The 17,758-nt window shown below is 46.1% G+C and overlaps 1 protein-coding gene across 1 annotated transcript in view; it reads left to right on the plus strand.

The window, feature by feature from the left end:
• The window catches only part of FNTB (farnesyltransferase, CAAX box, beta), a 78,057-nt gene extending 64,304 nt beyond the window's left edge, over positions 1-13,753 (plus strand). The window contains exons 9-12 of the mRNA XM_012181840.4: positions 1,142-1,274; positions 6,304-6,415; positions 7,649-7,763; positions 12,286-13,753. Of these exons, the coding sequence (XP_012037230.2) occupies positions 1,142-1,274; positions 6,304-6,415; positions 7,649-7,763; positions 12,286-12,417 (492 nt within the window). The 3' untranslated portion in view covers positions 12,418-13,753. The remainder of the gene's footprint in view (positions 1-1,141; positions 1,275-6,303; positions 6,416-7,648; positions 7,764-12,285) is intronic.
• Positions 13,754-17,758: the final 4,005 nt, after the last annotated feature.

Raw genomic sequence — 17,758 nt, forward strand, 5'->3', positions numbered from 1 at the left:
TGGCATCAGTCCGAAAGCACTGGCTCATGTAAGACTGACTGCGGATATATTAGTGGGTGTACCTGCAGTGTTTTTTGTGTCTCTCTAAGAATTTTAGGATTGTGACTCTATGGGTGGTGTTGCCTTGAACAGGGATATAATCTAAACTCTACAATTGTTCATTAAAGGAGGCCTGGACTGGTTCTTCCAAGGGAGGTCCTCAGTGACTCTTTTCAGGAACTCAGTGTAGTAAAACGTAGGTCCAGGGGAATGCCCTCCTCTGTACCTTTCAGTTTGGTGAAGCAGCTCCTTGAGATCCTGGCTGGTGGCTGCGACTGTCTTGAGGGGCTGGGAGGGACATGGAAATATTATCTGCTCAGCCAGTTGGTCTGCTCATTCCTCGAGGCCAAGCCCTTGACTATCTTGATGTTCAAAGTAGAGTGTGTTTAGAAAACTTGTAGATAAGGGAGGAATGTATCATGTGTGACCACCGAGTGGTACCAAGAGCCATTTTACAGGTTCAGGGTAAAGGCTCTTCTTCTGTCAGCCAGCCAGTTTGCCCTGGAGCAGCAGAGTGGCTGGAGCCCACGGAGCCATCCTTGTTCACCAGGGCTGGTGGCTTCTGCCCCTGGTTCTTCAAGGGGCGAGGGCTGTGCTAAGAAACCTCGGGGGAATTTCCTTGCCAAAAATGGTGTGAAATCCTCTGATAATCTGTGGCACAAAATTCCATTTATTTGCTTTTAATAAACTTCCCTGAGCAAGGAAAGTGAATAGAAACGAGCCACCGTGTGGTCTGGCCTGAAACTTCCCAGTTACACCTTGTTTATTAAGAGGCGTTATTGCAGGTCTCCTTCCAGGCCAGGCTGGCCCCTTTGTTCTTTCAGCACCAGAACCCTCTTGGAACCCAGGACAGGCGGTTAGTTGTCTGCTAGGCCCTGAGCAGGAATTCATGTTGGTTGCCTCCAGAGGGTTAAACTAGCTGTTGCAGTGTAGAGCCCTCTGTGATGTTGAGGGCAAGGATGTCTGAGGTCAAAGCAAGGGAACAGGAGCTGAGAAGCCAAAACCTGGGAACTCTCCCTCCCAGACCGGCCTCTGGAGAGCTGGCTGGATCACGTGTCTCTTTTAACCTCTGGCGCCTCTCTCTTCTCTGTCTCACGCTCAGCAATGGGTGACAAGCCGGCAGATGAGGTTTGAAGGTGGATTTCAGGGCCGCTGCAACAAGCTGGTGGACGGCTGCTACTCCTTCTGGCAGGCGGGTCTCCTGCCCCTGCTTCACCGTGCGCTGCACGCCCAAGGTGAGCCTGGGGTGCTGGCGGGGCTGGCGGCTCCCCTCCGCTGCTGACCGAGTCGGAGGCCAGGGTGCTTGGTTAGAGGGGTTGAAACAGGCTCTGTCCATCCTGGATTTTGAATACCCAGTGTGGACCCTCTCGCCCTAGGCACGTGTGTGCCAGCTAGGATTTCATCCTTGGGTTCAGAGGTCATTGCTGCTTCACACCGGCTGTGGCAGGTGGGGGAGGTGGGTGCCTGGCGCTGTGGTGACTGCCACCTCAGCTGAGTGTGAAGCCATAGTTTCCGATGCTGAGCTTTGTGTGAGTCATGCCAGACTGAAAACCCGCACTGTGCATGTGGTCACAACAGTGCCAAAAAGGCAGAAAGAACCCCTGGAGCAAAGACCCACCATGCCAGGCTGGCTGCGTGGTGGCTGCCTTTAGAAGTGTCATATTTTAAATTCACTGAAGAATCCTGGATGCAGGTTAGTACTGCATCCCTACCCCCAACCCCCATACCACTGGAGTAGAGAGACCTAGGTTCATCATCTCTGTGGGACCTCAGATGGGAATGCAAATCCAAGCAGGGAAATAGCACATTTCTGGGAGCCTTCCCTTGTTACCTCTCAAAATCTCAGGCCGCCACCTGAATCATCTTTTTCATTTACTTCATATGAGAACAGGAAGGAAACCGGTGGGAGAGGGGAGGTCATGGCGGCTCTGCTGCGTGCTGACCAGTCTCGGAGTATGAGCCCTTGGCCCAGAAGAAAGCTTAGTAGTTGGGTTATTCTTTGCTCAAATGTAGAGATACGATTCTTTTCTACTGCCCCCCATCCTCCCGCCCACCCGCTTGCCGGACACACAACTTTCTCTTGTTTGGCTGTTTTTTCCTGAGTCCCTTGCATTAGTTTCTTATTTGAAGTAAACCGAGACTCTCTCCTGTGTCTCCGTCACCCCACCCTCCCTGTTGCAGCCTGTCCTAAGATTCCTCTGCCTAGAGCCCAGTTTTCAAGGTGATGAGCTGAGGCCTCCTGCTGACTTTGGAGCCTGCATGGTCTCTGCTTTGGACACTATAGTAGGAAATCAGAAATTCCCTGAGAGTCCAATGTTTCAAAATAAGAAATAACTTGGGGTTTTAGTGATCTCTGTTTTTGGAACTGGTGAGGTCAAACCTCTGGTAATACCCTCCGCCTTTCACAAGCCTGTCCCTGGAAGGGATAAGATGCAGTCATTCTGTAGCTGTCGGGAGAATCTGGTGAGAGGGTGACAGGAGCCCTACCTGCCCAAGTCTTCACAGGGTCCCTGCTTTACATTTTGCTTTTTATAGCACAAGTTTTGGAGGATTGGTCAGATTTCCACATTTGCCTGTGGAAGAAAGTCTGTTGTCTGTGAATTTTGGTGCTTCTAGCTTTTTTCACTCCCTGGGAGGAGGCCCATATTAGGCCTGTAGCTCACTTCTCAGGAAATAGTGGACTTGGACCAGGCAGGGATCTGGGAGGAAGTTTTGAGTGGCGGACAAAATACTGATGTTGGGAATCAGAAGGAGATGCGATGTAGAAAGATATTCACAATATACTGTAGTCAAAGTTAGGTTTCAAAGCAGTATGTATGCAATTCACCTGGGAAGTCCCAGGAAATATACTTTTAAAGTTTTATATCCCACTGTTCAGTTCAAATGAGTCAGTTTTTCGCATCAGGTAGCCAAAGTATTGGAGTTTCAGCTTCAACATCGGTCCTTTCAATGAAAATTCAGGACTGATTTCCTTTAGGATGAACTGGTTGGATCTCCTTGCAGTCCAAGGGACTCTCAGGAGTCTTCTCCAACACCACAGTTCTTTTACCATGTGCATTACTTTTATTTTAGTAAGTGAACAAACATGTTTTTCGAAGGTGATGATGCTAACACTGATAATTAAAACGATGCCGTGGGACCAGCACACTGTGGCACAAGAACCCAGGCCATCCCTGACTCGGCGAGTGGTCGTCAGGCCGTCAGTAGTCCATGAGGTGGCTGCCTTAGGCATAGAAGACAGTATTTGAGTAGAAGAATGAATTATTATTAATATATTTAAAATGTCCAATGCTAAGTCGCTTTTTTTCGTGTGGATGTGGAGCAGTAAGACCATAGCAGGCCTGTGAGTTTCTGTTTGGATTGTTAGTTACTAGTTGCTGGCTTGGGAATACTCCATAGTTGTCCACCTGCAAGACTGAGCTCCATGTGGCTGTACCTGTCAATTACTGTTGGGAAAACTTTTGATTTCTCAGATAAAAGGAACGTTTGAAATGCAAAATAACATTATAATGGGGATCTGTATTTTAAGGGAGAGGGATAAAGGATTTAAAAGGCACAGTTATCACTCTCTAATCATATCTCCTTTTATCCCTTTGTGATTATGCGTGCGAATTCAGGATCTCAGGAAGTTCTTGTAGAGTTTATGAACTTTGAGAAATGTAGGAGGTAACCGCAACACTATAATCTATTTAATAATAAACATAGCATTTTCTTCTCAGTTTCCAATTTTAGCAATAGGTTATCATTTACCTTAAGGTAACAGTCTTTTATTTATTATAGGATATGAAATAAAGGTATACTTTATACTAATGTTTCATATAGTTAATCCTAAAGTTTGATAAATATGCTTTTTAAAATAACAGCTTTCTTGAGATATAATATACAGGCTGAACAATCTACTGATTTGAAGTGTACAATTTAGTAGTTCTTAGTGTTTTCAGAGTTGTGCAACCACCCCTGCGATCAGTTTTAGAATTTTCATGCACCCCCCCACCCCCACCCCTCCGCACCCCGCCGCAATCCCTGTGCCCATTGAATGTGCTTCTTAAAAGAAGAAATCACTAAGGAAAAATTAAGTGTCATATGGCATATAGGTAAACTATATTTATGTAATTAAAAAAACCCATTTAGCCAAAAAATAGAGCAAAAAGGGAGAAATAAGTATACCATATGATACAGATAAAGGGTAAACATAGTTAAAAGTTAGGTTAATAAAATTGACTCTTGTATCTCAGAAGACAAAGGAAATACAACTAGTAAGCAAGTTATGAAAAAGTTTCACCCTAATTAGTAATTAAAAGCAAGATAAATGATTGGGTACTCTTTCTTTTTAACATTTTAAATGCTGAAAACTTATTTCCGTATATGATGTTTTATTTTATACTGAAGCATAGTTGATTAACTGTGTTAGTTTCAGGTGTATGGCAAAGTGATTCAGTTATACATGCATCACTGAGAACTTTTTAAAAGTAACCAATGCTGGAGGTAGTACAGGAAAAATCTTAAATTTTACTGGCAGCTATATAAAGTCTTAAAGCAGTTTATCAGTATCTATGAAAAGCCTTAAAAATGTTTATTCTTTTTTAACTGAATCATTCCACTCCTTTGAATCTATTTCAAGAAAATAATCCTAAACATAGAGAAGATTTACAGAGGTGTTTACTGCGGCATTTTTTATGATTGCAAGGAACTGGAAACAGCCTTGGCAACAAGTATGCTAGAGAGAAGTCCCATCATATCTGTGTGTATCTCCTACAGCGCTGTGCTCACAGGTGGAGGAAAGCAATTATAACACTGTGAGCACTTCAGGAAGCATGTGTCCTGGGCTGAGCACAAGCAGGGGGCCCTGACTGCGCTCCTCTTCCTTAGGTTCAGTTCCCGTGTGCCTCTTCCAGTGTGAGCATCTCAGAGGCCGGGCGGGACTTGAGTGTTGAAGATGAGTGGCTTTTGTATGTGGCCCCCAAACATCAGCCGACCATGAACGTCATCCAGGACTCAACCCAGGGGATAGCGGTCATTTTCCAACTGCCCCCATCTCTCCTCCCATCTCTCATTTAAGAAATCTGAAAATGATTATTTTCTGTAGTAGTCTATGTATATGAATATTCCAAAATTAACTCTTTTGGAAAGTTCTTTTTATGTACCACATTTGCTATAAACTTTGATGAATTTTTACCATAGAAGATTCTCTACGCATATATGTGCGAGTTTGGGTCCAGTGCCTATATTGATGCCGTGACATGTGTCCGCTTATGAAATACTGTGTGGCTTTTCAGAATGATGGTTATGAAGATTATGTAGCAGAACAGAAAAGTGTATGCCTCTAGAGTTAAATGAAAGACATAATCATATGTCTTTCATACCTGTATAGAAAATATCATACCTGTATAGAAAAATGCATAAAACAAAAAAAGAAAGAAAAATTATCTTTCAGTTGCCATTTACAGGGTGTTCACTACCTTTGTAGCCAAGGCATCAAAGTATAAAATTGACCAAAGACTCAATGCACATCTTATATGTGTATTTTTAAAAACAGTTCTCATATAAACGTTTCCATGCACATCTGCTGGGTGGTAATTTGTCCCTCCTCCTCCCCTGATAACCGTGTCCACAGATTCTCTGACCGCTGGTTGAACTTCAGAGTGAAGAAGCTCAGTTGCTTTAGTATTATCACCAGAATCCCAATTTCTGCTTAGACTATCATATGATGCAGGAGGGTTGGTTATTAGATTTCTTCTTAGAGAAACTTTTTGAGCCAAGAGACTAGCTGGAGAATTCCCTTTAGAGATGGATTAAATTCAGGCTAAGAGAAATGGAAGCAACAGCCAGTATCACCCCTGTTGGATTTCTCTTGGCTAATCAAGAGTCTGGTTGACAAGAGAGACGTGCTAGAGAAAAAGTCTTAAGAAGCCCAAGGGGAGGAATTGTGAACCCAGTCAGGCACAGTAGCAGAGGTCAGTGTGGAAAGCTGAGCTAAAAAGCTCGTCTGTGCCTGCAAGGGATGTGGTTTAGAACTGCCATCCAAGGTAAGGAGAAGGAGACGCTTCAGGTAAAGCCAAGTGCTGCTCTGACCTGCTGCTCTCTGACCCATTTTAAGGTTCCGGAGAAGGGACGTGTCCCAAGAATGTGATTTTCAAGATTAGTCCAAGCAGAACGGGGGGGAAACCTTGACTTCCTATTGGATCATAAAATACAAAGTAGGCATTGATCTGCCGCTGGACGTCTCCCAGGCCCAGGCGTGCACTGACCCTTTGTCTTCTGCAGGTGACCCTGCCCTCAGCATGAGCCGCTGGATGTTTCACCAGCAGGCCCTGCAGGAGTACATCCTGATGTGCTGCCAATGCCCCACCGGGGGGCTTCTGGATAAACCCGGCAAGTGAGTGCTTTGTCTCTGGGGAGGGCGGGGCAAGGGGACTGAGCACGCCAGCCTGCTCAGACCCCGACGGGGCAGCCCTTTCCATGCAGTTGCTTAGTGCCCACAGGGCGTGGGAGCAACCGGGCACGGAGCAGCCCTGTCCATCATGCGTCCATCCTGCGCTTCCAGCTCCCTCCTTTTCCTGGCTTACCTGCACCCCCTTACCAGTTAGGTAAACAGATTGCTGCGTGGGTAACGTTTCTTTCCTGTTTTATTTAACCAAACTGACCTAAATAGATCAGGATACAGGGTTTTAAAACTCCTGGGTGTCACGCTGTTGTTTAGTCACTAAGTCGAGTCCGACGCTTTGCAACCCCATGACCTGCAACACGCCAGGTTTCCCTGTGCTTCACCATCTCCTGGAGTTTGCTCAGATTTATGTCCATCGAGTCAGTGATGCCATCCAACCATCTCATCCTCTGTCGTCCCCTTCTCCTCCTGCCCTCAATCTTTCTCAGCATCAGGGTCTTTTCCAGTAAGTTGGCTCTTCATATCAGATGGCCAAAGTATTGGAGCTTCAGCTTCAACATCAGTCCTTCCAATGAATAGTCAGGGTTGATTTCCTTTAGGATTGACTGATCTCCTTGCTGTCTGAGGGACTCTCAAGAATGTCATAAACAGAGATTATAATCACAGCTTTCATAGAGTAGATTGAACACCTTTAGGTGCCATACTGAAAGAAAAAGGGAAGCCAGTCAAGTCCTGTTCTCTTTGCTGCTCACTCCCCTCATCCCCCGACCCGACCCCCTCCCTGCCCCCTGCACACACACACACCCTGCCTCCTCCTGCATGCCTCTAGGGGAAGGCTCAGCTGAAGGCTGGCCCCCAGCAATTTACCCATTTGTAAATTTTGACCCATTTGAAGAAAGAATTTGACCCATTTCTAGAAATTTTGGTGTGGGGTTTGTTTATGGATGGCTTTTTTTTTTTTTTTTTAAGTACTCTATGGATTTAGCAACACTATCCTGGAGAGCCCTTCCTAGAAGGAAGTCAGGAGGACCTACAGTTCCTGCGGTCAGGCAGGGTGGAGCTCTGAAAACTGCTGCTGGGGGAAGCCAGGCTTTTAGGCTTGTGGAGGGCAGGTTTGGTCGCTGGAGTGCTTCCTGGGCCTCATCTGTGGCCTTGTCGTCTGAGGCTGTGCCGAGGTGGGTGGGGAGCAGAGGATACCTGCTCAGAGCTGCCGCATCCTTGCAGGTCCCGGGACTTCTACCACACCTGCTACTGCCTGAGTGGCCTGTCCATAGCCCAGCACTTCGGCAGCGGAGCCATGTTGCACGATGTGGTCTTGGGTGTACCTGAAAACGCCCTGGTAAGGCGGGATGTGGCGGGGTTGGGGCTTACCACCGCTTCTCCGCAGGGCCCCCAGGACGGGGCTGGCAGGAGGGCAGAGCAGCCCTGTGGGGCCTCCAGAACCGAAGGCACGAGTGTCCCCCATGGACGGGCTGGTGAGCTTGCCATCCCCACACCCCCTCCGTCTGCAGCCCATTCCCCATTTGTGAGCACCTGACCGGCAAACTCAAGGCTCTAAGCAGGGATCCAGCCTGCGATGGAGGGTGTGTGCCTGTGTCCCAGAGTCTCGGACCCAGACCACTTGTCATTAATCCCCATCTCCGAGGAAGCTGGCTCGGAGGCAGTGGTTTCTGCATCTGCAGCAGCAGCCCCTCCCCGTGTGGCTGATGTCTTCTCTTGGAGCTCTCAACGTGCAGCCCTGCATCCAGAGAAACCCTCTCAGACCACCGTCTATAAATGAGATGCCCAGAAACGCTCGGCCAGAGCACGATTTGTGCCCCTTATAGCACCAGCACAATTTGTCATGTGTGTGTTTAACTGGGTTTTGTCTGCTTCCCTCAAAAACCATCAGCCCCCTGTGGGCGGGTTGTTCACTGCGGCATCCAGCCTCAGGCCAGCCTGGCCACAGGTGATGCTTCTGAACCTAGTCAGGAGCCTGAGACACGGCTCTGACTAAGACTGTCCTTGGCCGTCAGATGATGTGCCCGTGCAGACTGCCATGAAATATTCCAGCAGAAGAAACGCTGATGGCCAGTAGGTGGATGAAAAGATGCTCAGCCTCTCTAATTAGTTGAGAAAATCCAAGTAGCAACCCTTGAGCTTTCTCATGTGGTTGCCTGCTACTCAGCCCTCTTGCGTTCTTTTCCCTCCCTCCTTCCTCATTGTAACCCCATCCTAAATCCATCATTGATCATACCTGCAGATGTTTTTGTGCTATCACTACAGAGGTATGTATCCACAAATAAGAGAGTTGTTTTGTATGCTTTCCGTTGCTTTATAACAGGTATCTTCTGCATCACTTTTCTCACTGACATTGCCCTGAGGTTTAGCCGACTTCATGTATATTGCTTTAATTTCTTCATCTCGACTGCTGTATGGTATCCCCCTGTCTAGGTGTACTCGTTGCATTTTCTAGCCTCCTGTTGGTCAGCATCGAGATGGTTTCAGCGTGTGCTGTGACACGAGGTGTTGCAGTGAACATTCTTGTTGCAGTTTCTCTGGGACACCCACCTTCATCTTCACTGGATGGCCCTGAACCGTGCCTCTGTGTGACTGGGTTATTTTTCACTCACACACCACCAAGCAAGAGAAGACATCAGCCACACGGGGAGGGGCTGCTGCTGCAGATGCAGAAACCACTGCCTCCGAGCCAGCTTCCTCGGAGATGGGGATTAATGACAAGTGGTCTGGGTCCGAGACTCTGGGACACAGGCACACAGGCTGTGGTTAGATATCTCCTTTCCGCTAACTTGACTAGTGCTATCTCAGTTTTGTTTTACATTTCCCTGGTTACTGGTGAGGCTAAGCATCTTTTCAAACATTTTTTTGGCCATTTGTGTTACGTCTTCTGTAAATTGCCAGCAAATTGCCTTTGCTCATTTTCTTACTGATTTGTAATTTTGTCTGCTCTTTTCTTATACGATTTGTAGTTCTTTGTGTGTTCTTGATACTAGCTCTTTGTCAGTGGTATGTGTGTGTGGTGAGTCTCTTCCAGTTTGTGACTTTTCACCTTCTTATTAGTGTTTTTTGTTGAATAGAAGATTTTAACTCTGAAGTGAATAATTTTATTTGCCTTTTTGGTTTTCAAAGGTTTGGGTGGGCATGGGGTTACTGAAGAAATCTTTTCCTACCTGAGGTCATAAACACATTTTCTTCTAAACAATGTAAATTTTGCTTTTCCCATGTAATTTTTAAAATTCTTTTGGAATGGATTTCCATCTGTAGTGAGGGTTGGATATAATTTTACCTTTTTCCTGTTTTGGATACCAGTTGACCAGCACCATTTACTGAAGTTTACAACCTTTCCTACTGATGTGTATCACATGTTTGTTACATACTCAAGTTTCTGTTTATGAGTTGATTCTGTTTCTGGACACTCTGTTCCATGGGTCTGTTTTATTATCTTCACTGTCTTATCATATCTTAAATGCATGTAAGCAAGTCTCACTCACCTACCCCATTCTTTTTTTTTTGTTTTCATTATCCTTTGCCTTTTGCATTTTAGGATTTCCTGTGCATTTTAGGATCAGCTTATTAAGTTCCACACAAACACAAAAGCTAGTGGAATTTGTATTACACTGAATGTAATATTAATGGGAGACAACTGACTTTAATATTAAGGCTTCCCTTAATATTTTTCAGGTTTTTTACCTATATTTTAATGGTCTTTTATCATTTCCCACAAAGGACTAGCATATCTTGTTAGATTTATGTCTTAAGAAATTTATAGTTTTTGGGTCTATTGTAACTGCAGTATTTTTTTCCATTTTATTTTATAATTGGCTGTTATTAATGTATAGAAATGCTGTTGATAATTGTTGTTTAACTTTGCACCCAGCAGCCTTGCTGAATTATTTTTTTTTGATTGCTCCAAGCAACTTATTGGAGAACGCAATGGCACCCCACTCCAGTACTCTTGCCTGGAAAATCCCATGGACGGAAGAGCCTGGTAGGCTGCAGTCCATGGGGTCGCTAAGGGTCGGACACGACTGAGCGACTTCACTTTCACTTTTCACTTTCATGCATTGGAGAAGGAAATGGCAACCCACTCCAGTGTTCTTGCCTGGAGAACCCCAGGGACGGGGGAGCCTGGTGGGCTGCCGTCTCTGGGGTCGCACAGAGTCGGACATGACTGAAGCAACTTAGCAGCAGCAGTAGCAAGCAACTTATGGGATCTTAGTTACCTGACTAGGGGTCAAATCCAGCCCCCCTGCAATGAAAGCCTGGAGTCCTAACCACTGGACCACCACGGAATTCCCACTGAATCCTCCTAATAGTTGTTAATAGTTTGTCTACAGAATCTCTTGGATTTTTTTATTTAGACCATACTGTCATCTTCAAATAAGGACAGTTTTGCCATTTCCTCCCTGATGCTTAAGAATTTTATTTATCTTGCCATGTAAGATAATTTTATTTATCTTGCTATGTTGGCTAAATGCTCTGTGGAGTGTTGACCAGAAGTGGTAATAGAAAGTGTTCAGATTGTAATGGAAAGGCTTCTATAATTCCACCATTCAGGAAGATGCTGACTGTGAGGTTTTGATAAATATTTCATGTCAAGTTAAGGATATTCCCCCCTTTTCCTAGTCTGCTGAGTTGTTTTTTGTTTGAATCATAATCTAGTGTTAAATTGTATTGAATGCTTTTTCCACATCTGGGTTTTTCTCCTTTAATCTGTATTATGTTTTGTTAATACACATTGTGATGTTAACTTTACATTAGAAGGATAAACCCTACTTGGTTATAATAGAGAGTGTGTGTGTGTGCTGGTTTATCACGCTGCTGGAGTTGCCCTGCTGGTATTTTTGGCTCATGTTTTTATTTAGGATTTTTTTTTTTTGCGTGTGTGTTCATGAGAAAGATTGATCTTATGGTACTGTTCTTTTCCAGTTTGTGTTTCAGGATAATACAGCCTCATAAAATTAGATAGGTATCTTCCTACCCTACTTTTTCTTTGGAAAATTTTGTGTAAGTTAGAGATCATAAGCTAACACTTGCTTGAGAAAACAGGTAGACCTAGTATTTGGTGGCGTGTGGGAAATGGTTGTAGCAGAATAAACAATTGTTATTTAACTTATTCACATAGATTTTAAAGGATTTCTTCTGGAGCAGTTTTGAAAATCCATATTGTTCTATAAAGCTGCTCAGTTTATCAAAATTTTTATATTTTGGCATGAAGCTGGGGATGGTATTTTTTTTGAAGTTTTTTAATCTCTTGCAATTACGTCCCCTTCTTCATTGTCCCAGAGTGGAAGAATCCTGAATACTGGCCCAGGACTGTACCCTGTCTCAAACCAGAGTCTCTGTGGTGCAGTGGGATAAAATAATTTATATATGGCCTGACACATTTACTTAAATGTTAGGGTTGTGTACCTTTTTCTTGATTATAAATATAAATGCATGTTCATTGTTTTCATAATTGAGATATATATACAAGTATAAATTAGAAAATTTTAAATAGTCATGTCACTGTTCCTATTGTGGAATATTCTATATACATCACATCTACAAACACTTTAAAAAGTAAGTTTGGGATATCACACATACTGTTATCCTCATTTAATGTAAGTACTTGGCAATGTCATCAAATATTTGAAAGCATATTTTTTTTAATGGCTCTATAATTCCTTTGTGTCCCATGTGCTAGAACGTGTTTTTACCAGTACCCTGTTATTGAACCTTAGGGCCTTGTAAGATAAATCTCCATGTGTAGCTCTGATTTTTGTTATATTCTTACAAGTGCATTTAATGGGCAAAGGCTGTGCGTGTGTCCAAGGACCATGGATGAGGTGACTGATTGACATTTGTTCTTCTCTTTGCAGCAGCCCACTCACCCTGTGTACAATATTGGACCAGACAAAGTGATCCAGGCTACCATGTACTTTCTGCAGAAGCCGGTTCCAGGCTTTGAGGAACACGAGGATGAGGCATCAGCGGAGCCTGCCACCAACTAGGGGACACGGGGTCCTGCAGCTCTGTGTTCACCCATCTCCCCAGTCAGACCAAGGTTTATACATGTCGATACATACTGCATTTTGTGCTGCACAAGCCTTGGCTGCTGTGAAGCTTGGTTCTTTGTCCTTTTTTGTTAAACAGAACAAAACTGATGGCTTTTGGTTCAGAGAACACATTGGTGTGGTTTTTTAAAAATTCTTTCCACTCCCGTCCTACCAAAAACCTACCAGCTGTGTAGCATCTGGACCCGGCTCTGGCCCGGCCAGGGTTGGCTGGGGAGCAGTGCATTCTGGAATAGCAGCCCCGCCCCGCCAGCTGGCCAGCGCGACTGTCCATCGAAATGAATGACGTCTGAGTATTGCAGCATTCAGAGCTGTTGCTGCGATTCTCATGTGTGCTACCACTGCGTCACCAGGAAGATGGCCTCCTGTGGGTGGAAAGAAGTCTGCTCCGTGCCTAGGCAGGGGCTTTGAGTCTCACCAAAATGAGTTCTCCAGGAAAATAACGTGCTGGGGCTTCACTCAGAGGTGCCCAAGGTCCTCGCCTCCCAGCCTGATTACTTGCAAGGGGAAGGAGCTAGGGTTGGGGAGAGGGGCTCGGGAGGTGTGAGTCCCTCCCTCTCCAGACTGGGCACTGACCACACATCTCCAAGGCCAGCGTGCCGCATGGGCAGGATTTTCCTCGGCCCCAGTTGTGGTAGCTTAGACCCGGGAACCAATTATGAATGGAAAACGAACTTCTTGTTCAACTCTGAGCCAGAGGAAGCAGCCCCAGAGCCACCCCATCACGTGCCCTGAACAGCCCCTCTGAAGACTGCAAGGCAGCACCTTCAGCCCTCAGCCAGGCTGTTTCCGTCTTTCTTGCCCCGACTCCCTGCTCACCCTTCTGAAAGACAGTGTTGTCTTCTCTCACCCCGAGTATTAACACTACTAAGTCTTTCACCTTCATTTCTGACTCAGGATTTATTCACATCCTGCCTACTCCAGGCTCAGAGAAAGAAAACCTAGTGCTAGATAAGCTGGATGCTGCCAGGGCAGGGCTGAGCACTGCCCAGAGTGTCCAGCCTGGCAGGGCCCCTGCTGCCCACACAGAACAACCCTTTCTCGGTTAGTGGGGGTGGTGTTGGCTCACCCCACTCCGATGGTCACAGCAAGCTCCATGTCGCTGGTCTGGCCTTCCTGTAAGCAGCCGTGGGCTGTGGGCAGATGGGGACCCAGAGATGCAGCGTAAGGCTCATCTCAAAAACTATGGCCATCTGCTGCCTCTAATTTCCTAGTGCTTTGGCGTATTGAGCTATGTATTACCTCCTTGAAATAATAAAAAAATAACCTTTTCTATGATGTCTCTCATTCATGACTGGTACCAAGAAAACTCCCGAGTGTCCAGCGTTAGGAGCTCTCCAAGTCGCTTGTGGGTCACCTGTCTCCTCCTGTATGTGATTCCAGACCGGGCGAGTCAGTATTTACAAAGAGGTGTGACTTGGCTTCCTCCTGCCCACACCTTCTCCAGTCGAGGACAGGGAGGACCTAACAAAGAGGGGGAGAAGTTGTGCGCTCCACCCTCCCTGGAGCCCTTCAGTTCGTCCAGCATTCCACACACACAGGTTCCAGTCTGTGTGTCTGTCTCCTTCACCTGGCTATGAGCAGGGACCTTGCTGCTGAGTCCTCATGCAGGAACTCGGCAGTGGGTGACATCCCGGCAAGAGGCAGGGCAGCTGCTGCAGGGGCAGGTCGGCATCATGCGGTCACCTGGTGTTCCTCACCTGGTCAGACCCTCTCCCAAGGAGAAGCCAAGAAGGCGGGTGCTCTGTGGCCTGTCCCCCCTTGATGGGAAAGAAGAAGGTGCCTACAGAGGTGGAGATCGACCAGGTCCATATCCTGGCTTGTAATTCTTGTCCTCGTGCTGTTCTTGCCAGGCTAACAAATGTTCAGGCTACAAAGCAACATGCTGAACTGCACCCTCCCATCACTACAATGAAAGGCCAGCCCTCTAACACCAGTAGCCTCAAGGTATTAAGAGATTAATTGCAGTAGTAATTGGTGTGGTTAAGAGAAGGGATTGCTTCAGTCTACACTGGCTTTATCCCAAGGAGGGAGGATTTGAGCCAGGCCCCGAAGGGTAGGGAAATTTGGCAAGGTAGAAAAGAGAGGATAGTTCACTGGTATTCTTACCTCAGGAGAGTCTATACTGGTGTATCCATGAGACCTCTCTCTGCTCCCATTTGGGTCTGGAGGGTTTCCTGACTCAAAAGAGCATTCCAAGTGGGTCCTCAGATTTATCATGGATCCTTAAGTTAGAGGCACTTCCACAGCATTCAAGGTAGGTTGCTCCAAATATTTCCTCTATCAATAAAGAAACTGACTACAGAGCTCTATCTCCAGATGGGCCCCAACATCCCCCTGGAACCTATCCCAGACCCACCTTGAATGCTATGTAAGTTGGGAAGCCTGTCAGACTACTATGAGCAGAGAGAGGTCCTTGTGGATAAGCCAGCACAAACGACTGAGATGACAAGATGAGTCAACCATATTATTAAACTGCCCTCTGGTATAATTTCTGAGAAGTTGCAAGTTAGATGACGGCCACTGTGCTGTAGCAATGCAGGAGTGTCCTCGATGAAGACCTTCTTGGGAAAACCTCACACAAAAGCAGAGGCCATACTATTAAATAACATTTCTGTGATAGCCTTCCATGGAGGTCTAGCCTTGGATCTTGATATGCTGAGTCCTGGTGATTTAATTTGGCAGAGGAATGGAGTTTATAAACCCCTGGCAGGGTGGTGGCTTACATGGCCCTGGCTGTTTTCATCAGTATTAACTACGCTGTACTTCTGGCAGGAGCTTGATAGCCAGGAGTTAAAAATGGAGCTTCTTGAGTGCCCTACGTGTGCTTATTATTGGTAGACATGGAATCCGTTGGCTTCAAAAGTCAGATGTGTAGATAACAGCGCTGACGTCTTGACAAAGACTCAGGACATACCATTCTGGGATAAATTTGGGAAACCGCTTTCCTCAAGCTGATGGTGGGGCTTGAATCACGTGTTCTTTCCATGCTATTCTGGAGGCCTTTCCCCTTTGCTTTATTATTGAAATACAATTGCTTCACAATGTCGTGTTCAGTTTCTGCTGTACAAAAGGGATCAGCTCGGCGTACACACATGTCCCCTCCTTCCTGAGCCTCCCGCCCACTGCTCGCCAACCCCCACCCCTCTAAGCCATCACAGAGCACTGAGCTGAGCTCCTTGTGCTGGGCAGCAGCGCCCTGCTAGCTGTCTGTTCACACAGCAGGGTAGTGTGTATGCGTCACTGAGTGTTTCCGCTCGCCCCACTCCTCCTCCCGCTGTGTCCACAAGCCCAGTCTCTACTGCATCTCTGTTCCTGAATAGGGCTGCATATGGATGGGATTAGTGGGTCCATGATTCAGGGCTATTCAGTGTTGCTTCCATCTGAGGATGTGGGTATTCATCTGGGGGAAGTATTCTGCTAATATTTTATTCTTCCACCATTTACACCAGGGGGCAGCAAAATCTCTCTAAAAGGCCAAAGTGCAGTTCAGTTCAGACCCCATGAATCACAGCACGCCAGGCCTCCCTGTCCATCACCAACTCCTGGAGTCTACCCAAACTCCATTGAGTTGGTGATGACATTTAACCATCTCATCCTCTGTCGTCTCAACCTTCTCCTCCTGCCTTCAATCTTTCCTAACATCAGGGTCTTTTCAAATGAGTCAGCTCTTCACCTCAGGTGGCCAAATGCTATTGATAAACTATTTTAGGCTTTGCAAGCAACTACTCAGTTCTGCTCTACCATTGTAGTACAAGACAGCTGCAAAGTATGGCTATGTGCCAATAAAACTTTATGAAAATGTAGTGGGTCATTTGGCTCATGGGCTGTATTTGCCTACCCCTACTATGCCGACAAAGGTCTGTCTAGTCAAGGCTATGGTTTTTCCTGTGGTCATATATGGATATGAGAGTTGGACTGTGAAGAAGGCTGAGCACCGAAGAATTGATGGTTTTGAACTGTGGTGTTGGAGAAGACTCTTGAGAGTCCCTTGGACTGCAAGGAGATCCAATGAGTCCATTCTGAAGGAGATCAGCCCTGGGATTTCTTTTGGAAGGAATGATGCTAAAGCTGAAACTCCAGTACTTTGGCCACCTCATGCGAAGAGTTGACTCATTGGAAAAGACTCTGATGCTGGGAGGGATTGGGGACAGGAGGAGAAGGGGATGACAGAGGATGAGATGGCTGGATGACATCACCAACTCAATGGACTTGAGTTTGAGTGAACTCCGGGAGTTGGTGATGGACAGGGAAGCCTGGCGTGCTGCGATTCATGGGGTCGCAAAGAGTCGGACACAACTGAGGGACTGAACTGAACTGAACTGAACTCTAGACTAAATCCCATCCCATTCAACATTCTCCCACATCTCATGGCTGGGATGCTTTCCATGTACATGATATTAGTGTTAAATGACAAAATGTACTTGCTAACATTCAGCCCATTTTAACCACCAGTGTGCATTGCTCAGGTCATTCACTGCCCTTGAACAGGAAAAATTGTATGATGTAAAGAACTGTTGCAACTGACAGAAAACTGGACCCAAACTGGCTTAAAGCAAAGAGGAAATGTGTTGACTCATAAACTGTAACGTTCAGGAATTAGCGTAGCTTTGTGAGTGGCTTCAATAGGTTTCTCTCCATCTTTCTGTAACGGCTCTGGCGTCAGGCTCTCTCCACGTGACTCTAAAATGGCAGCAGCAATAACTCCAACCTTACATACCCTTAGGGTCAAGTTCAGCAGACAAGAGCAGCAGACACTTCCCAGTGAGTATCATAGCATTTCACTGGCTTTGATCAAGCCAAGTGCTTTTCTGAGACTCAATCCCATGGCCAGGAGACTACAATACACTGATTGATCACATGCTTCTCCCATGAGCAGGAAATGGGGCTCCATCAGAAGCACAAAGACCAAGAATGGGGAAAGAATGAAGCCTCAGTACAAATTCGTAGTGTGTGTGTGAAACTGGCTCAGTTGTGTCTGGCTTTTTGTGACCCCATGGACTATAACCTGCCAGGCTCCTTTGTCCATGGAATTCTCTAGGTGAGAGAACTGGAGTGGGTAGCCATTCCCTTCTCCAGGAGATCTTCCCAACCCAGGGCTCAAACCCCGGTCTCCCGCATTGCAGGTGGATTGTTTACCATCTGAGCTACCAGGGAAGCCCAAGAATACTGGAGTGGGTTTAAGGATAAGTGAGCGTATCCTTTCTCCAGTGGATCTTCCCAACCCAGGAATTGAACCAGGGTTTCCTGCATTGCAGGCTGATTCTTAAAAGGGAGA

This window comes from Ovis aries, chromosome 7 (genome assembly GCF_016772045.2).
Source record: "Ovis aries strain OAR_USU_Benz2616 breed Rambouillet chromosome 7, ARS-UI_Ramb_v3.0, whole genome shotgun sequence".
Taxonomy (NCBI): Eukaryota; Metazoa; Chordata; class Mammalia; order Artiodactyla; family Bovidae; genus Ovis; species Ovis aries.